Genomic DNA, 26,068 nt, shown 5'->3' on the forward strand with positions numbered 1-26,068 from the left:
GAAGGCAATGGGTCCTATCTTTCGTTTTCTGGTCAAAAGTACAGCTTCGGTTTTTTCTGGAGCTATAGTCAGATGATGTATTGTCATCCAATTTGATACCCGCTGTAGTGCAGTATTTATTACGTCCATGAGTATTTGTATCAGGAAGTTTCTCAAAATCGTGACTCAAAATCGTAACCTATTCAAGATCAAATTACCGTTATCAATAATGGAAATAAAGCAGCAGAACCCTGTAAAACTGAGCCATTTTGTAGTAAAAATTCAAATGTCCAACCCAATATTGGTCTTTACGAAAATTTTGATCCGAAAACGGAGGCAAAAGAGCTTTTTCGCACGAGCGAAAAACACCCTTACTTATATATTAATAAATAAAATATGTTTCTTCGTTATGGTCAGTTTGTTTTTGTGGATTTGGGCCGGTTGCCTGTTTTTCCCGGGCCGGTTTCCACTTTCCCATCCACCCCTGTTTGTTGGTCTAGTCCAGTTGACGGAAGATTTCTTCTAGTGTTGTTGTAAACATCTTTGGAGATATCGCGTCTCCCGTCGTACTGCTTTGGCAGAATTTAAACTTAAGACGATAATTATTGGTGGTCCGGTATTCGGACAGTCCAGTGATGGGGATTTCGTACTGAATGGACGCCCAAATGTTAGACTGACTTAATATTTAAAACTGTACTATATGTTAAACTGTTTTTTTACTCTATAAAGTAAGCAAAGCTATCTCAACGAATCACTTTAATTGTATCCCATACTGTATGGCTTGTTGTTTATTTGGATCATAACTCTATATTTATATGTCGAGTAATTTTGCTTTCGTAGTTGAGATATAAACATATTTTTCAGTTACGTATTAAGCCATGTTGTCAATTCGAACGTTTTCTGTGTGATTTCAATGGAAAAGAATAAAACACCAAATTAGATATTCAAATAACTGTTTATTTAAAAGATATTTTTTTGGTCTACAAAACTATGTACATATTTTCCGCATCTGATTTATACATACAAGACTTATATACAGAAATACGTTTTTTCTCATTATTTTACACATATATACATACTTTAACAATAAACTGGTTGGTTTTATACCTATTATGACTTGGTTATTTATTTAATTTTGTTCATACTAAGGTGTGTTGTTGTTTACCTTAAGTTTACCTGTGTTGATTAGTTACATAAAAACCCACTCGAGATACTTTTTGATCTAAAATTAATTCAGAGAGAAATAAAATAAATCATGCGTTTAATATAAAACGCATTTGGGTCTATCGTTTTGAAAAATAGTTGGTATATATCCAAAAACCGTTCCCTTATCTTAAAATAACCAACTGTGTTTTGAAACTATCAAAGGTATCCAGGATACTAATTTTAATTAATCATTTTTTGGCTACATTTAAACATTGTTTACGTAATTTTATCCAATGAGATACTTTATTATAATTAGACCATTCATTTACATTTGCCAGCGACTATAGACTATAAAACATCAAAATATCTTTTAAATTCGATTTTTATTATTCATATACCTTAATATTATAATTCCTCAACAAAAAAAAAATAGTTTTTTTATTGTAAATTAGGAAACATCAACATGTGACATTTTAGATTTTAGTCACTAACAAGAGTATATTGCTTATATTGTAAAGGTTCACATGTTTTCTGTGAGCAAAATACTGTACTCAATTTATAACAAAGTTTTTTTTAATTGGCTGAATATTTAGGCAAAGGCATAGGCCAGAAATACTAATCAAAATACAATTCAGGGTGTATGAATCCAACAAAATTAAAACGCGAATCATATACTAATCAAAAAATTGAATTATTGTCGAGGAGTCAGTTCTAGTTTATGTATAATTTAATAAATTAACTTATCTAATAAGACATTTAACTTATTCGCTTACCGGCTATTTCTTTGAAAAGCAGAAATATAGTAAAAAAATAGAAATGAATTAATATCACATTTTTCGAAAAGAAAAATCTTATGCGCTGTAGCGAATAAATTAAAAAAAAATACGTACAGTAATAACAGTAAATTAGATTTGTTTTAAAGCAATAAAATTATAAATTTTAACATACAATAAATACTTTGTACTTTACAATAAAAGGTACACGTAACAGTAATATATTTCAGTCATTACGATGTATAATATGAGTTTAACAGTAATGTACTTGAAAAATAAAAAAGCAGCCTTACATTTATTTTATTTAGAATTGTTCAGTGAACTTGTGGCGCCTCAGTTATATTTTTCGAAAAAATGAGTATCAGACGCCTAATTTTTTTAAAATACCCTGAAAGAAGTTTATACATTTATTTTCCTATAAATCCACACAAAGATTTATATTAGAATATCAACAACCTTTTTTTCTGAATTCATTAAAATATTTAAGGCAAGTTTATAATGAATTTCTTACTATTTGAATATAATTGCCTTCTATATTATTGAACATAGACTATTATAAATAGAAAAGTAACGATTTAACATTTATTTTTGGTTATATATGGCATTTTTTCTAAAATTTCTAACTGTAGTAATTTTCACGTTGCTGATATAATGGAAGTGGTGTCACTGGCGAAGAATCTTCTTCTTCAGTGCTAATTGGCTGAGGATTCAACTGTAGTTTAGCTAAATTCTTTACTGAAAATTACGTATAATATGTATTTACAAATACTAAGTTTAATTCTGGACGATGACCAAAAATATTAAAGCATTCTGTGCATGCAGAAAAATAAATAAATAAATAAATAAAAACACACCTAATGTAATACTGTGTTATGAATCAACTGTTGTCAGCTTCAGTGCTTCCTATAAATGAAAACAAAACAAAATCAAAAACGAACAAGCCACATCATGCTGTAATAATCTAACAAAAAGTTTATTGCAATTAGTTAATATCTTGTCCATTTACCTGCAACAACTTTGCTTATTTCCATGACCTGTTTTGCTAAAATTTGGTTGAGTTGGAGAAGATGCTCCCTTTGTTTCTTCTCTTCCATAATGCTTGACGTCGATCCGCTCTTTGTACTGGTGGTAGCCTTTTTGTCAGCTGTTTTGTCATCTGTGGAGTTCCCAATTTTACATGATACAATCACAGTTTAAAGAATATAAAATATATCAGTTGACCCACTCTAAGGAATTCTATTGTTATTTTGACTTCAAAGGGCCGCCTTTGAAGTGACCCTTCGAGGTGGCAAAAAATTTGTACGTTTACCGGGTGCACCGGAAGTGCTATTTTATCAGTCAGAACGCTGGCCGTATACGAGGGATCAACTAAAAATACTAAGGAATTTTAATACAGCAAGTAGAAAAATAAAAATACAGTACTAGTTTTATTGATTAACAGTTTTAGGCGTCTTTAATAATTGATCAATATTTATTTACTTTCTTCTTAATATTATTTAATAACATATCTCATTGTTTACAAATATAAATACGAAATGAATTGAAATGTGAAATAAAAAACGGATTTTAGTTAAGTACATTATAAAACAAAAACACTATTTTTGGTTCACCCTATGCGTCGGGCCGAAAACAAAACTAAAATAAACTTGGAACGCTGTGTACACGTCGAGCAACGGATGTAGACTGACCCAAGTCTACAAGACAGGCGGGGAGCGGCGGGAGGAATTTTGATACGGGCGAAGAGTGGGTCAACTGATATATTTTATATTCTTTAAACTGTGATACAATCATCATTAAAAAAATATGTATTTACCTGTATGACTAGTTGATGGAGGAGCGCTGATGATGGCTGTATCAGACAGCATCTTCTTAATGCTTTCCACTTTTTTCTTTCGTTTTTCTTGTTCTTCCGCGCTGGGTTGTGGTAGCTGCTCAGGAATGTAACGTTCAGGTATTAAAATTTTGTTTGGAGTACTCAAAATATTATCAATAGTTTCTTCATTGTACTTGAGCTCCTTATTACTTAACGTCGAGCGAACGATATCAGGAGCATCTATTCTTTGCCTCAGAGCTCGCTCAATATCCAAGTCATCCCTTGCTCTACGACCTTCGAGGTTTCCTAGACAAACCAGATTGTCGTGGGGGGCTGTGTGATGCCGCCGCCGTTCCTTTGGCACAGCCCTTCGTTGCCCTTGAGCAGTTGGTTCCTTCTTTGACACCTCAGTTATAATCTGACGGGCAGCCTCGCTTTTAAACACAGGACTCAGTTCTGCGGGCTTGTTCCTACTTGATCTAGTGGGCAGGGAATGGTGCTGGTGATCGAAGGGTAGCTTTTGAGGCAAGGATGTCGGCCTGAAGAGAATAGAAGAGCCTTGAGAGGAATCGTCTTCTTCCACTAGCGGATCGCATTTTCCGTTGAACGTTTTTTCTCGGTCTCTCTGTCGGCGTTCAGATTCTCTTTTTACTATTCGAACTGTCTTTATTTCTTGTTTTTCTAGTTGGTTTGATGAGAGAGCAGTATCGTCGCTGGTCGAGTCGCTTGTTTTTAAGTTTCTGTCTGCGAAATCATTTCCTCCCAACGATTTCACATCGGTATTTATATATAAAGGTGTTGTGGATGAGAAACTTTCGTAACCGTGATCAATAAAGTTCATAGAGTCGAGGTCGGTTTCCCTCCAAAACGATGTAGGTCTCTTTTTATTACCTGTCGAAGAAAAATAAATTGGTTTAACCCCATTAGCAGATTTAATAACTTACCAGATTGATTTTCATGGTGATGTAGGTGTAAATTCTGGTGAGAATGCGTTGCAGTTGATTTGTCAGTCAGTTGCCGAACTTGTAAACTAAGTTCTTCTCGTTGTTTTTGCAAATCTCCAATTTTCTTTTGGACTTTTTCTAAATCAGTTTCCAACACTTGACTGGTGTCTGATAAATACGGAAGGCTTTCTCCTGAAATGTGCGAATAATTTACAAAAATATATTTTTTTAATTCCGAATCTTACCGGCATTGGAGAACTGAGGTGAGCATCTTTGATGTCTGGAACTTTGCAGTTTCTGCTTTAGCACCAAAAGCTCTTGTTCTAATCTGGCGTTGCCCGCTACTGTTTCTTCAAGTTTCTTTGAATTTTGAGCCAGCATCAGGTGAACCCTACTCAATTCATTTTCTAAAATAAATTGCTGCCTGCGCGCTTGTTCTATTTCTTCAGGATTGTTCAAGCCTCTTATGAGTCTGTTTCGTAGCCCGCTAAGAGCTCGTTCAATATCTTCTTTATCACGTTGAAGATTGTGAAGATTTCTCGATTCTTCTTGAATTAAACCATCCAGCTGGTATAACTGCCGCACTTTTTCTTGTAGTTGGATATGACTAGGTTCAATTCTGTTCCATTCTCTTTTTTCTTCGGCTAAGAGCCGGCGTTCTTGGATATGTTGGTTGAATTCGAGTCTTTCGCGGATATGTCGAGTCATGTCGTTTCTTTCGTTAGGATTTCGGTACAACGACCCAAGTTTGACCATGTTATCAACTAAATTTACCAGGGGTTTTCTTTTTTCGTATTGTTTTTCCAGCTCCAAAAGATTTTGTTTAATACGCTCGAGCTTTTGAAGATTTTCCATCCTTTGAATGTGGTCCATGTTAAGAATGTTTATCTAAAAAAATATATTATTCGTTTTTTAAGATGTTTAGTCATAGTGAATACCCAGATTGGTTAGAGAAAAGCCGAATTGTTAAAACACCGTTGCCCAGTTACTTCAGAGAGACTGTTAATGAAAAATAAACGAAGGGAAAATCAGTTAGTGCTGCTAAATCTGTGATGATCTCAAACCTGTAAAATTTCAATCTCGTCGTAACAATTTTCGATTGCCTGAAATGTTTGGGATTGTTGTCGACGCAGCTGGATCAAAAGTAAAACTAATTCTTCGTGAGTCCTGCCAAGAAGCTCTCCCGCAGACACATTTATTTTGGTTTTAGTTAGGTCCTTAAAATCAGGGTTCAAGCAGATTTATTTCAATGTCGTATAAAGAAGTGGCAATGAAAATGATTTTTTCTTACTTACATTCTGCGAGGCTTTGAAGTCCTGTTCTTGCTCGTATAGATATTGGGGATGGTTTGACCATGTTGGATAACCAGGACTAAAAAAATAAAAAATTGACGTATTCAGATATTTAAACAAAGAAAAAAGTATTACATGTTCTTGTCATTTTTATATGGGGGTCTATCTAAATTTGTAATACTTCTGGCCTGGAGGTTTGGCGGAATATTTGGAGTAATACTCCTTTTTGCTATCGCCCTTGGGAATGTGTCTCTTTGCAATGTATTATCCCTAGGATTAATCGATATCGATCCTGACGCTACAAAAGGAAACTAAACATTAATTAAAGTAGGCTCACCTAAAAAGGTGAAATAAACTATTTCATAATATGTAAAAATGAGAGTATTTTCAGATATATACAATATCGTACAATTTTTTTAAAATTAATAAATACAATGAGGAAAAAATGATACCTGTTTCTGGGTTGTTTCCATTATCGCCAGTATCACTACTACCTTCACCTAAATCTACCACCATGTGACTCTGAGGTGCCTGCGCACCTGCAATTTTTAACAACTGATCATCGGACGGTGCACTCGACAGTAAATCCCACTGCCTAAGCGTTTCTCTGTCGATTAGAAAACTCCCTTTCTTTTTGATTTCTGTTTTGGAAGTTTTAGGAGGTTTCTTGTTAGCAGCCTCATTAGGTTTGAACAAAATATCGTTCACGTAAGTAACTTCTCTCGTTATGGCCCTGGGAGGTTTCTTTTGACATATTTCTTGATCCACCTCAATACTGTCTAAGTCATCCATCGACTTCGTATGTCTCTGACTAACAAATCTCAGCTGTTCCCTCCAGATTGAATCTTCTTCCCACAAATAACTTCCTTCTGACGCCGTATTGTCACCTGCCAGAGCACCTCTATCCCTTGGGTTAGTTTCACCAGCTATGTTTTCGTTAAGGACATTTTCCAATAGCCCTTCTAGAGAATATGATTTCCTAACATACCTTTCTGTTCTCAAGTCCATTTCATCAAATTTATCTGTTTTTCTGTACACGTAGAAATTGCGCGATTCTGGATGAATGTCAAGGCTCTGAGTATCATTTACTTTTTGCCGTTTTAATGTATCCGATTCATAAATGTTCTTTTTGTCAATATTATCAGTTTTATCAGTTAGGTTTAGAAAATCCACGGACACAGATCTAGCTTCAGCAGCTAATTTATTAGTAGTGTCTTCTATAGGTGATGATCTGTCTTGTGTATTGCATTTTATGGGGTTTATAATATGTGTAATATCCTTTTTGCTGCCGTTTGTACTCTCTCTTTGATTGTTTAACGTCGAAGTTGTCTCTAAACTTGATATATTTCCAGATAGATCGGAATAGTAGTACGGAACAATTTGAGGAATATCAATTTGGCTACCAGATAACTCCAATGTGCTTACGACTGGGGTAGATCTGTTAGAATTTCCTATAAAGCTGTTAACTTCTACAGAAGCCGAGCAGATTTCTGGACAGCAGTTAGAACGAGCTTCTGCTATAGGACTGGATGAAACAAATTGTTGCTTTACTGTTTTGTCAACAGGAGTGTCTCTATCTGTCGATTCTTGAAAAGTCATATTTTTACTAATGATAAAATTTTCATACGCAGGACTGTCGGTGACCTTTGGTTCATTAGCTTGCTGTTCATCTAATTGCAAACCTTCGAAATAAGACTTAACAGCTCTTATATCCTCAATTTTACCATATTCAGTAGGTGTACTAAAGTCATCAGATACTGGTCTTCTTCTATTTTCCATTGATAAATCTGACATTTTATCATTGTTTGAAAATAATCTGTTAATACTAGTATTTTGTTCGGAATTTCTGTAACTTGATGAAGTGTCTGGATCTTTAAGTGATAGAAAACTCAAATTACTAGCTTCTAAATGGTCTTTTCCATCTCTTATTTTTCGGTTTCTGTTGTTGCTGTTAAAATATTGATCTGAGTTTCTATTCTCTAACGAAGATTCTTTCTTGGCACGTAAAGTAGGCACAAAGTAATCATCGTCTAATGGAGGAGAGCTTGTTGGAATCGGAGGAGGAGACACCAGCTCACTGTCTGAGCTGTCTTGAAATTCTGTTATAGTCTTACTGACTCCTAGGTAATAAGATGCTGGTCTAAATGTATCGGAGAGACTAAATCGAGGTTGAGATGGACTTTCTAAACATTCTAAATCCTTCGACGCTTCATCATCCGCATCTGAGCTATCAGATTTGCTGTCTTTACTTTGATGGCTTGCAGGTGATTTTAGTATATCAGGCAATTCATCGTTTTTCTTACTAGTTCTTTGGGTTTTCATTCCTGGCACTTCCATGTAAACTGGCTCAACTTTGTTTTCACCAAAACACACCATTTCATATTGTTGCTGATCGTTTGGATCAAAATCGTTAGATGATTCCATTAATAAACTGTCTACTGTACGAGTCATTTCTACATAATGATTTTCATCGGCGTCATTAAAATTGACACTTACATCACTATTCGTGTCACTTTTGGATTGCAAAATACTTTTCTTCGGGGACATTGGCATATAATTTCCTTCTTGAACTAAAGATTCTTTTATTGACGGACTTTGGAATTCAGAAAGAATTGCTTTAACTAGTGCACCGTTTGATTTGATATCAGCTATAAGGGTATTATCACTAACTTCACTGGAAATGGATGCTTGGCTATTGCAAGGGACCTCTTCTGGATGTTCCTTAGATGAAACGTCAGTTAAATTATTTGTAGATGCGACAGGCTCCTCAGTAAGCTTTAGAGTAGTGGTAGAAGTGAATGGTGCATATGCAAGTGAATCAGAGTTATTCGGAAATGTGTCCACGGTCAGTCCTGCCTGTGAGTGCATACTTGTCTTGCTTGTTCTCTCCCTATTGTCTGAACCCATAAAAAATTTACATCAAGATAAGTGTCCATTGCCATTAGAGCTTTGATTAATCTGTTAGTATTAGTTACGGAAGTTAAGGTGTTAGTCACAGATAAATAAGACTCATTCAGGCAGGAAGGACCTATATAGACTACCCCCAAAGAACCGACACCATGTACCAAAAACTAATCTAATCAAGTTTATAATGTATTTGTATAAACATAATAGCCAGGATATTATCTATTAGCACAGGATCTTCTGCAGGATTATTACGTTCATCATATTTTTATCAAAATCTGTTTTTTATGTATATTTATGAATAGAGGAATACATTTTTAACAGGCTGCCAGTCAAAAAGTTGCCGTAAATAGGTGTTGCCAAGTTTTTCCTACTACTTTATACGGGTCCGGCAACAATGCGTCGGACATCGAATAAGTTCAAACCTAAGGTATGTACCGCTAAAATTCTAAAATGCTTTAAATAAAAAAAATTTTCATTTTTTAATTCTCCAACTCTAGGGTGTCCAATTTTTTTTATATTTTAAAAAGTATGATTATGCCAATGCGACAATGATTAGAATGGTCACTAACGGAATTAGTACTGGGAGAATTGTCAGATCAGGGGCTTGGAACACCCTCAAAAAGGAAATACCACTTCTGCAACTCCCAGTGGACGATATGCCAAGAACGTACAACTTTGACAAACATGTCAATGTAGTATTGAGCAATAAGAAGGATTGGAAGAGCGAAACGCTTGCCCAGCAGTTAAAAAGACCAACCATAACTTGGTATACTGATGCTTCCAAAACCAATACGGGAACAGGGATCGGAGTGTTTGGGCCGAGAGCTAATTACTCCGAACCAATGGGCACTTACCCTAGTATCCTACAGGCAGAAATCTACGCTATCGAGAGATGCGTACAACTTATCTTAGATAGGAACTATCGGAAACAAGAAAAGCCATCTTATCTGATAGTCAAGCAGCGTTAAAGGCGATCAACTCAGTATCAATCAATTCGAAATTGCTCAAAGAATGCATTGAGAAGCTGAATAAATTAGGCAAAGAAAACAAAGTCCTCCTACACTGGGTGCCTGCTCACCAAGGGATAGAAGGCAATGAAAAAGCAAATAATCTAGCTAGGAAAGGAGCGAACACTCCACTAACTGGACCAGAACCGTTCTGCTTTCCAAGTGGTAACCAACTCAAGGCGGAACTCAAGAACTTGGAAGATTCCATCCGCAACCTGGAATGGAAATCTTGCAATGGTCTAGGACACTCGAAGAAGTTTCTGAGGAGATCTTCCTGGGTCTGAGTAAGAACAATCTTCAGATTGTCACGGGGTTTTTAACAGGACACTGTCTCCTCAATGAACACCTCAGTAGATTGAAACTAAGAAGAAACGGCGAATGCAGATTCTGTGGGGAAGATGGTGAAACACCAGTACACCTCTCATCACTGAGTGCGCCGAGACGACAACCATTCGTGCCATGAATTTTGGTACGACTGATATTGGAGATGGAGAACTACCCTCTATAAAACCGTCCCAGATACTGGCTTTTGTCAAAGCCCTGGGACTGTATGATGAGTTATGATTCAAGAAAGGGGGACACAATGGATCTGTAAGGTCGAAGTGATTAACCCCCCTCCCACTCATTCTAAATTCTAAAAAAGTATGGCATAGAATTTTGAACACCCTGTATGGTTTAAAATTACGATATTTATAGCAAAGTAAGTACAGACCCACTATAGTAAATACCTACTATAGTTTTGATTTCAGTAAATTTCTTGTATTTTTAACATTTTTGTTTTAAAAGGCTGAAAAAATATATTTTTTATTTATTTATTAACATTTTTGAAACTATCAAAACATATTTAATAATATCTGTAATTATGTAAAGTGATCAGAAAGGAAGCCAAAAAATACACTAACATACATAGTGCCCCATTTAAAAAAAAATCATCCACTCACACTTTTTTGAGTCACCCTGTAGAAGCTAAAATATTTTCCTGAAACACATTCTAATACATACTTTAGGTTTGCATTTATCCAAAATTCCTCAGTTTTTTATTATAGGAGCTACAGATGCCCGACGCATTGTTGCCGGACCCATATAAAGTAGTAGAAAAAACTTTGAACCCTGGCAACCCCTATTTGCGACAACTTTTTGATTGGTACCCTGTTAAAACTGTATTCTCCTATTGACAAATATACGTAAAAATTAGGTTTTGATTAATAATATGATGAGCGTAATAATCCTGCAGCTGGATCTTAGACTATATGAAAGTAAGACACAAACAAACTTACCTTCATCATCGGAAGAATAACTATTGTATTGAACTAAATTATGCATCGATGTTTTGTTGGGCAAAACTGATTTTTTCTGTTTCCGGTCAAGCACATAATTTTGATAGCTATAAATATTTTCTTTTCCCATACCGTAACCTTTGTAAGTTTGAGCCTGTGCTTTTCGGTTTAATGGAGATTGTAGCATCCTTTGTTTCCATTCAAGTAATCGCTTCATGGATTCCTCTCTCTAAATTATATTCTTGAGTTAAAAATAATTATTTATATAGAATATTTACTCTTACCTTACGTTCACCTTCCATACGAGTGACGCTTTCATCTAAAATTTGATCATCTCTGTTGTTTTGGGACAATCTTGCACTTGCCGAACGAATAAATTGATCGTGGTTCAACGTTGTTTTAACGTTATGTCCTAAATGTTGTTCGTGAGTCATCGGGCCTTCTCGGTTTAAGCTCTCATTTTCAATGTCTTGAGCACAAAGGAGAGAACCTTCGCTGAGAGCACTTCTACTACGAACAGGCTGAGCATTTACTCCAGCTTCTACAGGTTCTTTAAAAGGATAATTGTATCCATAGCTATTTGAAAAATCCAAGTCGTATCGCTCTCTGTGCTTTCGGTGAGTTGGATCTACCGGTTGGTATTTTAGTGGCATTTTTTGGAGATATTGAGCACTTTTTCGCATTTTCTCCGCATATCGTTCTTGAGAATAGAAATAGTCGTTGTCCCTACTCCTGTTTCCAGGATTTATAAAGTTCGATCTAGGAGCAACGTCGCAGTCTTTTGAGCACATGTTGATGTCCAGACTTGATTTAGGCCTAGCCTGTTGAGACACTGATGTGGCGGACGGATTTGGTTCTAACTTATTTGGTTTATATTCTAGAAAATCGGCACTGTGAGGCCTGGAAATGGCTTGAGCTGGAGGCTTCCTCATCGGAATTGACTCTGGATATTGAGCTCGAAGGATTTCTATAGAGGGTGGGGCGTATCCCTTAATGGGGTATCCTAAGTTTACACTTGGATATCCTTTTTTTATCAAGTTATCCGAAGCTACAGGGCTCAGTGGTCTTTTATATGCACTTTGCTCGGCATATATGTCTTCATAATCGGAAGGGTTTTTGTATTTTGTTAAGTTGGATCTTCCGTACGTGTCTGGTGTTCTTCGATCGATATTTTGAGGACCTAGAAGCATTCTTTCGCCGTATATTTGCATTCCTATACGATCAGGGTGCTCGATTTGCCGTCTGTAGGCGCTCGACGGACTTTTAGCGGCACTACTAGGCCCAGGATGGTAATTAGCGTACCTTTCGAGGGCTTCAAGACCAGGAGAGCAGTACCCGTCTGTTAGCCTTCGGGGTTTAGGAGGTGCATTTGCATAAAGTGGTTGATTGTACTGATTTAGTTCCTGTTGACTAGAGTTGCTCAAATCAGTTGTGTTGCTAGAACTATGAATGTGCATATGACTATTACTTGGTCTAGAGACGGATGTTTGGTTGACTGGACTTTTTGATGGAATTGATTCGATATGTTGAGATCTTGGATGATCGCTAGATAATTCTCTGCAATTAAAGTAAGGATCGCTGATTTTATAAAAACATTCGCGGGTTTTATAGGCACTTACATATTATTTTGAAGGTTGCAGGCTAAATTTAATATATGCACCCACTGCATCATGAGCTCTTGCGAATCAGCTGCCAATATGTACGTTCTCATATTAGCATGTTCACATTTAAAGGCAAATTTTCTGTTTACTTTATCTTCAGGTCCACAAACAGAAACTTTGTAGGATGGAAGCAAAATAGATCCTAACAATTTCTCTTCTTGGGCACCTACGATTAAACAAGTTTTAATTAAAGCTTCATTAATTAAATTAAAATACTTTACCTTTATAATAAAATAAGCAGTATTCCGATAACACAAACCACCTCTTCTTCCAAAGCATGAACCCTTCAGATCCTTGCTTATGCAACCATCCTTGCATAGCTACGGGAGCATTTGCAGGTCTTCTAGCTGAGGGCGATCTAAGTTGCTTTCTCTCACTTTCTTTCGCTTTAGGCTTGGGAGTTGGTGTTTTTGTTTGAACTTCTCTGGCTTGTTCTTGCTTTAACGATTCTTCAGCCGAATGATTATTCTGTTGCACCGTGGATATTTCGACGTTATTCTGTTGTTGATTCTGTGGTATCGTTGCTTGATTAATTTTAGGCATGTGTTGATGAGCGTAGTCGTTGGAGTTCACGTTGACGCCGTATTGAGGATAATGCTGAAAATGCCGATGAGCCGTAGTGTGAATCATCTGTTGATTGTTTATGTTCAACAACAGAGGGGACTGCGCCGGATGTGGATGGTTCTTGATTTGAAGATGTTGATGTATTAAGGGATAGTAATGCGGGCCAATTTTGTGCTGATGGACTTGCTGCTGAGATCCTGGCTCGTGGTTAAGGATGTTTTGATTATGGGACGCAGAGTTATCAAAACTTTGGGGTTTCATGCTTTTATCCATCTTAGCAGGATCAATCCTAAGAAATGAAAGTTTATTTAATATTTCTCTACATTACTATACATTCTAGATCTCGAAACATATCTTCTCATTACCGTTTTTCATATAAGTTCAAAATAACTGAGTTATTTTGCTTTCAAAATTAAAAAAAAATATATTTTGGTAAAATTTTGAGTTTCTGGGTTTTCTTTCTTGTAAGTTTAATCTACTATCTATGTTGCCATATTATAAATTGTGGTTTTTAACTAAAAACTAAAAAAGTTTCCAAACATTTCTTCAAAGAATTCTGGAGTCGAAATATACTACCCCTAAAATATTTGCACTTATTTATGACTAACCCTGTATAGTCTTATTACTTAGTAACTTTTAGAAAAAAATAGAGTTGTTAATTCATTAAAACTCTATAGCATTTTATATATATTATTTTAAATTTTTGCTGTTTTAAACAAAAAGTTATTAGAATGGGAAATAACTGGAGAGATATTGAAGTATCTTTTAAGTCAACCCTACTTGATTAAAAATTCCATCTAGGTCATAATAGAGCTCTAAGAACGTGGATAAGGGCAAATAAAAAGGTTTTAAGCAGTTTTTTTTCAAGTCATTTGCTTGAATACAACTTGAAACCAGCAGTAATATATAAAAATTGAATGTGAAAAATTTCAAACAGAGAATCTAAGTAAATACTGTTCAAACTCTTCAATATTATAATACTTTGAAACACTTCAACATCAATATCGTTTACTTCTATTTCTAAATTATGAAACAGTCGATTCGTGAAATTCAGATTTGATGAAGCAAAATTAACACAATAGGAACTAGTTTTTTTCGCAACGCTACCTAATACTTTCTTTAACTGTTTTCTTATCTTAAAGACCCCGATACATGCAAAAGACTACAAATTGCTTCTATTACTGGAAACTAAATACAATGTTACAAGCCGAAGTTAATTACCTACTATTAATATATAAGAATCTATTTGAATTCAATTTTCTAGATATGAATACTATTTTATTAAAGATTCAAGTTTAATTTAGACAAATAAGTTCTAAAAACATGCATTTACCATTCCCAAAGCTGCCACAAACACGAAAACATGATTTCTACTATTTGCTTCCTCTGGATTATAGAAAAACTCGTATCCGGTTAAATTTTTAGGGGATGGTATATGCCGCACTGCATTTTTAAGGCGACCCTGTCATTTGCCGGTTTTTAATCACCGTTCCCGGAGGTAAAAAGCGTTGATTGAGTTCTGGAAAGGGTAGTTTTGAACGTGGATCAGTTTCCGGTTTTTTTATTCAAGGATAACGCGGAAGAATAACAGTGTTTCGATACGAGGATGGGGGAAACTAAAATCTTGATACACATTGCCGGGAGTAACGCGCCAGCGCCATTTTTAGTCCAGTCGATTTTGGATGGAATCGTGGAATATGTTACCCCAATTCCATGCACAGATGCATCGTGGGAATCGATACGCTATCCTACTGGCTTGGATATTAAAAACACATAATCCTTTTATATGCATATACACATATAAGAAGTCTTACAAGATCAGATCGAGTAGAAAATTGAAAAAAAATTAATCTACTACTAATAAAAAACAGCTATTAAATTGAATGATTTGAAGGATATGTTTAGAACAGGGTAGTTTTTAATGTTGAAAAAGCAATAAATTATAAAAAAATAGTTTTTTACGTGTAACAAATAGTTTTTTTATGTGTAAAAAATAGTTTTTTACGTGTACGTATTTCTAAGACTTAGGCTGTGTCTCGCTAGTTCGTGAATTTTTACTCCCAGCACGCGTCCTTACCACTTTTCGTCTCGCGTGTCGTCTTGCTGGCTCGTGTGTCACGGCCTTGAATTTTTACGTCCAGCGCGAGTAAAGAAGTTTTATTCAAAAATTCAAAATCTACGTAATATTTCCTACATAAATTCTCTGTTTTTCTATGATTATCTTGAAAACTAAAAAAAAAATTAAACTTAAACTTTTTTCCATAGCTGAGATCAACGTTCCTCACCTCATGTGGCGCCGGCTTTAAAAATAATACCGGAAGTATGAACAGGCCATAATTTTACCCTATTGTATTTTTAAGTAAAACGAAAGGTCTTTAGACCAGTTCAAGAGTCTTTTATTGCTTTTATAGTCTCATGCTTTAGAAAATGAATTCGGCTATTTTTATCTTCATCGGGTGCTTATGTTTTATAGTATATTTTTATAAATTAATTATCTTTCGTGATTGATTTGGTGACAAGATTATCTTTAATCTTAGGTGGGGCTTTTTTATCTGAAACTTTATCGTTCTATTTTAATTTAAGTTAAGATTTGGGGAATTTTTGATTTTTTTTTATCAAAAGCAGCGACTTGATCAAAACCAACAATTTTCAGGACTACTAAAAATCGAAAAATTGACCATATTTTACATATTTTCAAAACTATAATATTATTAGGGCTTAAATAACTTGGACTGTGTAGGAATATGGATTTTTTCAATCCTTGTTTTTGACTTTTTTTGGCAGTTTAATCCCATCTTCACCTAATACTATACTGGTAAAGCCAGATAGGCCTATAGGTTTGGTGTATTATCCGCCGGTGCTGCCACCATCGGAGAATATCGTAAACAACCGGCATATACGAATACACCGGTTTAAATAGCAAGTATACGAAAAAAAATATTATTTAATAATTCTAAAAGTGTTAGGAAGTATATTTTGTGAAAATTCTAAAAATAAAAATAAAAAACTAAATATTTTGATATTTTCAGAAGGTCTAACATGTATTTTAATTTATTATTCAATTATCAATTCTAATAAAACTTTATAGAAGAGTTCAACTACGATAGCGAGCATAGTTTTACGCACCGGTTTTGGTAGTAGGGACATAGCTGGGGCTATGTCCCTACTACCTATTTTTATGCTATAACGAATTTTTTTAAAGGTACATAATTATAATTTTAGATGATCATAAAAAATTTAAGTACTAGTTGATTAAAAAAAGTATACCATTAACATTGCACAAGTTATATTTTATCCTCTCATAGTATATGCCTATTTAATTTTTTGATTACGCAATGGACACTTTGTTTACTCACTTATTATTCTTATTCCATTTTTACTTTTGATCAAATCGGTGTGAAAAGCTGTGAAGCTATAAAAGGTTGTTTCGCGAGACCTGAATATCCGGGAAAGTTGAAAATCCGGAAATTACGCATTAACACTTTTTCGACAATTTTATTTGAAATTGTCACAACACAACGCGACACTCAGTTCAAAATTGCCTTTAAATTGACTATATTTGGGTGTTTTTCAAGACTAATAGAAAAATAATAGAGACAGTGAAAAAAGTCTGAAAATCAGAGTCTTTAGTAGTTTTGAAATAACCAAAAATGATAAATTTTTCCATTTTTACGCAGTTTTAGTCACGAAAATTGACTATTTTCGTTATAAGTCACCGAGATATACTATGATTGATATGACCTTTTTAAAGGGCAATGTCCATATTGTCCGGACTAATGGGTACAAATTGTGTCTCACTGCAAAAGGGGTCAAGGAAATCTCTTCGCCTAGGATAGAAAGAGACGGAAAGGTTCTCGTCGTCACCCCCTAGCCTGGGAATATCGACGATATATTTCCACCGTATATTTCTCTAGTTCTTACGCTTGAATGGGTATTTATTAGGCCGAGGAGATGCAGTTCAGCGAAATAGGGACGTTTTGCCTTCTTGGAAGGTGCATGCAACAAATGACCCTCTTTTTCGACCAGCCAGTGTTACATATTCTGCAGAAAAAGACGGCTTAAGAGAGAGAAACCACAAAAATTTATTTTTTTATTTTTTCAAGACCAGATAATTCTACTCAATAAAAGGCATATAACACGAAAATGTAGGCTATTGTAGCCTTAGAAGTACGGTATTAGATGTAGGCAGAGTTTTAACCATACTCAAAATTTGCTTAAAATTAAGGGTTCAAAAAAATCAGTTTTCTAACAAAACCAAAGCATCTCAGCTCTCATACTTTTATATTTTCTAAAAATACATAAAATTTCCTACCAACGCTGTAATGTTCAAAATTTTATGACCGGGTTTACTACTTTTCTAGGAGTCTAAAAAACGTAAAAAAAATAGCTAAAAAATTTTTAGCTAATTAATGGTCAAATCGACTTTTTTCCATACATATACTCATGACAATTGGCGATTTTGGTCATGCCACCGATTTTGATAAAAGTACAGTTATTTACTAATTAGATGGCGTAGAATACGAAAATTTAGGCCATTCTGGCCTTTGGATTACGGTGCTTGATGTAGGCATAATTTTAACTTATATTAAAATTCTCTCGAAAGGCTTCAAAAAATCAATTTTCTGACAAAACCAAAGCACGTAATCCCTAATATTTTTTCTTTTATATTTTCTAAAAGTACATAAAATTTCCTACAAACACTGTAATTTTCAAAATTTTATGACCAGGTTTACTACTTTTCTAAGGACCTCGAAAATGGGTAGAAATTAGCCAAAAATTGGCAATTTTTCGACATTTTTCCAGACATATACCTAGTCATGAAAATTAGCGATTTTGGTCATGTCACCGATTTTGATTAAACTATTGTCATTTACTAATTAGAAGGCGTAGAGCACAAAAATACAGGCCATTCTGGCGTTGCGTTTACGGCCCTTGATGTAGGGCCAGTTTTATCCATCATCGCGTAAAAACGCGTAAAAAATAGCTAAAAATGGTAAATTTTTCGACTTTTTTTCCAGACATATAGTCATGAAAATTGGCGATTTTGGTCATTCCACCGATTTTGATAAAAGTACTGTTATTTACTAATTAGATGGCGTAGAATACGAAAATATATGCCGTTGTGGCCTTTGGATTGCGGTCCTTGATGTAGGCATAATTTTAACTTATATTAAAATTCTCTCGAAAGGCTTCAAAAAATCAATTTTCTGACAAAACCAAAGCAAGTAATCCCTAATATTTTTATATTTTCTAAAAGTACATAAAATTTCCTACAAACACTGTAATTTTCAAAATTTTATGACCAGGTTTACTACTTTTCTAACAGCCTCAAAAACGCGTAAAAAATAGCTAAAAATGGTCAATTTTTCGACTTTTTTTCCAGACATATAGTCATGAAAATTGGCGATTTTGGTCATTCCACCGATTTTGATAAAAGTACTGTTATTTACTAATTAGATGGCGCAGAATACGAAAATATATGCCGTTGTGGCCTTTGGATTGCGGTCCTTGATGTAGGCATAGTTTTAACCTATATCAAAAAATTTTCTCAAAAACAAGGGTTTGAAAAAATCAATTTTCTAACAAAACCAAAACATGTAAGCCCTAATATTTTTATATTTTTTAAAAGTATATAAAATTACGTACATACACTGAAATTTTCTAAATTTTATGACCGGGTTTACTACTTTTCCAAAAGCTTTGAAAACGTGGGAAAAATCAACCAAGAATAGCCAAATTTCCAAATTTAAAAAACCTCTAGTGAGTTTAAGAAAATAGAAAATACCTACTAAGAGAAAATATCTACTGTCTGCGAAAATATGCACATAGCGTTATACTTGCCTGCAATTAAATGCTGCGAAAAAATCTATAAATACTTGTTCAGATTTTTGCGCGCACCAAAATAATCACTGAGAAAAAAACCGAACGTTAACCGCCAAATGAAATCTTGGCTAACACTGAAATTATTTTTACGTTTCGTGTGCTTTTTTACGACTTAATCGCAGACTTAATCTTTAAATCAAACATGAAGGTTTATCAATAAATGCATTTGATTGATATAATATTGATATTGTTGTTAAGTGGTTTGCTTTTCAACTGAGAGGTAGTTGCAGGCACGTTAAATTCTCGAGAAAACTTATAGTTTTGAAAAATATCGACTATAATACGTGTAAATAAAAGAGGAAAAGTTGTAATTACTATATGTCTAACTTTAAACAATGGTATTTTATTACTGTTACGTGCTGTTTGAGTATTTTCTTAATTGAAGGACGTAGAATATGAAAATATAGGCTATTGTGGCCTTAAGAGTCGGTATTAAATGTAGGCAAAGTTTTAACCATCTTCAAAAATCGCTCAAAAAAAGGGCTCAGAAAATCTATTTTATCACAAAACTATAGTTCTTTAAGTCTTAATGTTTTTCTACATAAAGTACATAAAATTTACTACAAACCCTGAAAGTTTGAAATTTTTTTGTCTATATAGGTTTACTCTTCTTCTGAGAGCCTGAAAACTAGTTAAAAAAGTAGTGAAAATTGGCGATTTTAGTCATGTCACCCATTTTGATAAAACTGCTGTTTTTTACTAATAAAAAGGTGTAGAAAAGAAAATATAGGCCATTGTAGTCTTACAAGAACTGCATTGGATGTAGAGGAAGATTTAACTATCATCAAAATTAACTTAAAATCAAGGGCTCAAAAAATGTATTTTCTCACAAAACTAAGGCAGCTAGGTCTTTAAGGGTGTTTATTATTATATTTATTATATATTCTGAATCTGCATAAAATTTCTTACAAATCTGGAAATTTTCATAATTTTATCACTCTGTTTACTATTTTTCTGAGTGTTTTGAAAATGTTCAAAAATAGGGCAAAAATTTTTCGTTTTTTTCCATTTTCGTCATGAAAATTAGCAATTTTCGCCATGTCACCGATTATGCCAAGACTGCTGTTACTTACTAACTAAAAGGTGTAGAATAAGAAAATATAGGCCATTGTTGTCTTACGAGAACAGTAATGGACGTAGGGGATGTTTTAACATTCATGAAAAAATAGCTGAAAAACAAGGGTCCACAAAACTAATTTTCTTACAAAGCCAAGGTATCTAAGCCTTCAAGGATGTATATATTCTGAATCTACATAAAATTTTCTACAAAATCTCTAATTTTTATAATTTTATAGCTATGTTTACTATGTTTCTACGGTCTTTGAAAATGTGGAAAAAATTAAATAAAATTAAAAAAATATTAAATTAAAATTTAAATTAGAATAAATAAAATTAGTTAATATACATTTGTTTTTGTTTCTTCCTTCAAAGAAATATGTCGAATATCTAATGTCAGTACGTTAAAATAGAATATATCTGTTATGCGCAGATCCTTCGTGTATACAAATATCTTTTGCCTGTTGACATGTGACTGACAGGTAATTTGCTGTTGCCTTCTACTTGTACGATTTGCGTTTAATATTATTACTTCTAGTTCAGTGACATCAAAATGTATATTAGACGGGTTTGTTCAGAGAATTATGTTTTGATGTAAAATTCAGACTTTACGAAGATTCAGTCTTCTGAAAAATTAATTTTATATACTCTCCAAAAATATTTTATAAAATGTATATAAGGTTTAATTTTATTATTCTAGGCATAAATTTTAAATTTTTTGCCGCCATATTGAAAATATTTTTAATCGATAAATCACGTTGTGAAACAATGATTGCGAAAAACTTCCGATTTAGATATTGTAGTTCTCTAAAAACTTCAAATGCACGCCCAGCCTGGGACACCCTGTATATTCTGCGTGACAAATCTACACAAAGTTGAATAATTAAATTTTACTTTATTGTAGTTGTAGCGTTCATACTTATATAAGCAAAGATTTAAAGAAGTATAATGAGTTGTCTTTTCTCATGGCACATTAAGCTTAATGCCTCCATTATGTCGTTAACTTGTCTTTTTATTATTAAATTTGCCTCTAAAAGAAGCATTAATTACATTCATATGATGACTATTATTTGTGATAACAGGAATGGCAATTTAAAGCTATTGACATACTCTGTATATTTTAGCTGTAATTAACACATACGCGACAATAGTATTTATCACGAATTCAAATTTTAGGTGCCATTGTTTTGGCTCTGTCGTTTCAAAATATAAAATAAAGACAATAGGTGACAATAGACTATAGTTGTTTAGAATTGGAATTACCTGGGTCTTTGTCTTCAGTTAAATCAACAAAGAGTTTGATTAAACTGACATGAAAATGTTGTTCATAGACTCGAAAGTAAATATTGTCATCAGTAAGTTGTTTTTCTTTAGGAAGCTATTCAGAATATATTATTATATCACAGTTTAAACTTGATTTCTATAGCAGAGATATTTGACCTGTGTTACTTAGAAAACATCAAAAGTATTTTTTAATTTGTTGTGAAGTTCTTATGAAAATGAAACATGAACCTTTAATCACTGTTTGGTCTTGTTGGGTTTGGCCTGAAAATACCAAGAAAGGAAATTAAATGCTTGGATGGTTTTTAAATTCAGGCGTGGAGCTTTTTTGTTTCTCTAGAAAGTACTTATAGGGAATACAAATTATTTGGTATTAGATCAGTATTAATAAAAAAAATATTCATCAAAAATCGCTCACAGACATGGGTCCATAAAACCAATTTAAGTACTCCAATCTTAATATTTTTATATTTTCTAAAAGTGCATAATATTTTCTATATACCCTGGTATTTTCAACGTATTGTAATTTTATTACTACTTTTCTAAAACGGGTAAAAAATCGCCAAAAATGGTCAATTTTGAAAATTGACTATGAATGGTCTCATGAAAATAAGGGTTCAAAAAATTAATGTTTTCAACAAAACCAAAGCATGTAAGCCATGCTTTTCTAAAAGTACGATTTTAGATTTTTTTACCACGATTTTTCGACTTTTTTCCATACATGAAAACCGATTTTGATAAAAATACTGTTATTTACTAATTAGAATCCGCAGAACACGAAAATATAGGCCATTGTGGCCTTTGGTTTACGGCCTTTTATGTAGGCATATTTTTACAGGGGTTCAAAAGATCAATTTTCTAACAAAACCAAAGCATGTAAGCCTAATATCTTTATATTTTCTGAAAGTACATAAAATTTTCTACAAACGAAGTAATTTTCAAAATTTTATGACCGGATTTATTACTTTTTTAAGACCCTGAAAAACGGATAAAAATTAGCCAAAAATAGCAAATTTTCTACTTTTTTCTATTACAAAGCGTTTTTTCTATGATTTGTTTGTCGAATATTTGAGCCCATATTGAACCAATTTCTATTTATATTAAGCCTTGGGTGGGATGTTCCCAATTTGTTATTTTTCTCGTATCAATTTCAACATGACAATCGAAGCATGTTTTCTAAAAACGCTTAAGGGCATCTTCAATAGTGAAAGTATTACACTGAGCGTTATGAGTCACTTGAAATTACCTAGTTAATGATTTTAAATGACAACATAACATGCAAATAACGTATAGATCTTTAAACTAACTGTTCTTTAATGACAATGTAACAGAAGAAACTTTTCAGATATTGTTAGTTCTTTATTTTTATATAGATTTATTTTCGATGTCGTAGTCACTGCAAATATCTTTATGAGATTATTATTATTTTTATAGAATAGAATTATAAATAATAAAAATAAGAGGCTGAGAATGTTATAAGTTAAAAATGGTTTTAGAAGGTTCGAAATAATGAGAACTCAAAATAAACCACGAAGAAGTATAACAACTTATTCAGAGAATTAAAAATGTTTATTATTAAAGTTGGTATATAAACATGATAGTAAATTAAAATATCCGAAAAGAAAGTAAACCAAAATTCAATTTGAATGCCTTTGTTAATCAACTCTCGCTTATAAGCTACTACAAAAGAGGAGTATTGTTTCTCTTAATAGAGGAGAGTTGTAGTTGTTGCTTTTGTAAAAAAAAATCGTATTGAATCGACATACCTATTATGTGAATAACAATCAGTGACCTTCCCATGTAGTGTTTGGTATTTAATAACTTTAGAACATTCTTCTATTATGGACTTAACAACTTTGTGTTTGTTTTATGTACAGCGGATAGAGTCTGCAAAAGCAATATTTGCTATTCGCTAAAAATTCTTGAGTCATCTTGGATTTCCCGTCCCCAATAATGATTTTTATGAAATTTGAACCGCAAAAACATGTAATTATGAGATATTTTTCAAAAACATTTTTTGATTAAGAGGTCGATTATTTTGGGATTTTTTTGGGTCAATGTTACTGACTAAAATATCTGATGTAGCAAAAATATAATATTAATAATAACTCATATTTTTTGTTTTACTAAATATTTTATGTTGTGCAATTAAAATTAAAGGTAGAAATTGAAAATAAACCGCTCGTACCCAGGGGACAACCGTTCGAACAGCTGTGGCGTTTAAATTTAAAAAAAAGCCGTCGAAAACCCGTTGAAACCGTCCTAATGTCAGTGCCCTTTAAACTATTCAAACTTTTGGTTCTTGCGTAACAAATATGTAAAGTACCACACATTACCTTGGCGAGCGTTTCTATCCCAGATCAAGCAGCTTCAACTTTGGTCCACGGCGAGCTTCGGCAACAACAATGATACCACATCGAACATATTTGCTGGTGTTAAGCCGAAGACACTAGGACGAGTCCTTTGTCGATTTTTTCTCGTTACAGGACGAAGAATACGATTCACAATGCATTTTTGTTGGACGAAAACAGTTAAGATTTAGTTGGTTTGGCGCGGATGAAGATAAAGCAAGAACAACGTAAGAAGCAAGGCGACCATAACAGTGGAGGGGCTATGGTGTGGTGAACAGGTAGGCATTCCGCTGTTGCCCCCTCTACGCAGCACGCTTGCTTAACAGTCTAAGCACTTGCCGTGTAACGTTCATTTACAATGTGTGATTTGGTTACGTGCCTGCCAATTTTTTTCTTCACTAACTAGACACACACCGATTGTCTTTTTTTTGGGACATGATTTCTCCAAATTTCCCTTATACAATACCACTAACAAATTGTTTTGTGTCAAGATTTTTATTTAAACAATATACAAATACTGGGTGCATCTCAAAAGTGGCTCACCCCTATAACTTTTTTTATTTTTTCAGCTAAAAAGCGAGATTTGGTATGTTAGTACATGACATAAATTAGGATTGATTGACCTGTTCAAATCTTTTTGGTCACTTCCTGATTCACCGGAAATGACTACAACTTTTGATTTTTAAATGGCAGCCTCGGCATATTTTTACTTTATTCGATAGAAAATGACTTTCTGAATAGAACGACATATCATATGTCAACTTTTGCCATTCTCGCTTAATAAAAAATCGTATTTTAAATTTCAATCTAGAGTGCCATGGCTATGTTAAAAATACTAATTTTTAATCAAGGAACTTTGGAAAAATAAATTTGATCGTCTAATATGTTTAGTGTCTTGCCGGTTAAAAGATGCCCAAATCGTATTTTTAATCATATCTCAATTTTTTCAAATGGAACGAGGGTGGCTCATTAGCATATTTGGAAAAAGCATTTTTTTATGAGTAATTTGATACCACATAGTCAAATTTTCGTTATGAACCGCATGTTATAATTTCAAATTAACCATATGCGAAAATGTCAAAAGTTGACATATGATATGTCATTCTATTTAGAATGTCATTTTCTATCAAATAAAGTAAAAAAATACCGAGGGTGCCATTTAAAAATCAAAAGTTGTAGTCGTTTCCGGTAAAACAGGAAGTGACCAAAAATAATTGAACCAAATCCCGTTTTTTTATCTGAAAAAATAAAAAATGTTATAGGGGTCAAGCCACTTTTGAGACGTACCCGGTATATCTGACGTATTCTTTGTATTTTTCGGATGTATTTTTGACAAAGCCTAAAGGGAATTCTGACAATTTTTATGATTTCTACAATTACCCCGTATACAGTATCAGTCAAATCTACGGAATTAGAAATTTTCACAAAATCTGATGTATTTTTTCTTGTTTTTTTTACATACTCTACATGGTCTGTTCGGTGTTATATTTTATTTATTAACTTTCTGAACGACCAGCTGGACTTAGAAACCCGGAAACAGCAAAAGAGGGTACATGAAGGGTGCCTATAGACATGCACCGGGTGTTCATCAAGTTCACGGTCACCTGCTAGTCGAAGTACTTGCTTACATTTCACACTAACTACCTGAATTTCTTTATTTTACGTGTATTAAACTTACAGTTATATAGAGAATAGAATATTAACATCCTGTGGAATTTAAATATCGTATTTTAATATAAGATGATATAAAATCAATAAAACGATTAACTGTATATCCTTTCGATCATTTTCAGAGATGAAATTGATATTTGTACTTGCCTACTATTAATATACGACAAAATGGATAGCGATAGAACAGTTATTGTGTGAAATAACTACGGTCTGGTTAATGCACCTCATTCTAACTAGATAACTAATGTTTGTAATAAATTTCCAGTATTAATTAACGCTATTAGATATCTTCAGCAATTTAAAGTATTTTAGAGATCAGAATTTAAGTTTTATTATGATTAGAATGTAGAATGTATGATAAACTTTACAGATCTATTGTGCCCCCCATTCTTCAGTTATAACGCTCCTCTTCAGTTATTTCGCTCCTTTCCGGGTCTGTTATTTGTTGTTGTATAACTAATAA

The 26,068-nt window shown here is 33.6% G+C and overlaps 1 protein-coding gene across 6 annotated transcripts; it reads right to left on the reverse strand.

Annotated features, from left to right (window-relative positions):
* Positions 1-915: 915 nt before the first annotated feature.
* Positions 916-24,207, reverse strand: LOC115875028. 6 transcript variants are annotated; one of them, XM_030890361.1, is made up of 15 exons: positions 14,697-14,980; positions 13,021-13,652; positions 12,758-12,965; positions 11,423-12,695; positions 11,139-11,367; positions 6,400-8,844; positions 6,083-6,245; positions 5,951-6,026; positions 5,720-5,872; positions 4,901-5,543; positions 4,656-4,847; positions 3,712-4,602; positions 2,905-3,054; positions 2,753-2,801; positions 916-2,633 (listed from the first exon to the last, which is right to left on the reverse strand). In XM_030890361.1, the coding sequence occupies exons 1-14, from the start codon at positions 14,726-14,728 to the stop codon at positions 2,776-2,778; spliced, it is 7,113 nt and encodes a 2,370-aa protein (XP_030746221.1). In that variant the 5' UTR covers positions 14,729-14,980; the 3' UTR covers positions 916-2,633; positions 2,753-2,775. The 6 variants fall into 6 exon arrangements, with proteins under 6 accessions (XP_030746221.1, XP_030746219.1, XP_030746220.1 ...); XM_030890359.1 differs by lacking the exons at positions 2,753-2,801; positions 14,697-14,980 and adding an exon at positions 23,920-24,207; XM_030890360.1 differs by lacking the exons at positions 2,753-2,801; positions 14,697-14,980 and adding an exon at positions 19,205-19,341.
* Between the last annotated feature and the right edge of the window lie 1,861 nt (positions 24,208-26,068).

Source organism: Sitophilus oryzae, unplaced genomic scaffold (genome assembly GCF_002938485.1).
Source record: "Sitophilus oryzae breed Bouriz unplaced genomic scaffold, Soryzae_2.0 scaffold_1318_pilon_pilon, whole genome shotgun sequence".
NCBI lineage: Eukaryota > Metazoa > Arthropoda > Insecta > Coleoptera > Curculionidae > Sitophilus > Sitophilus oryzae.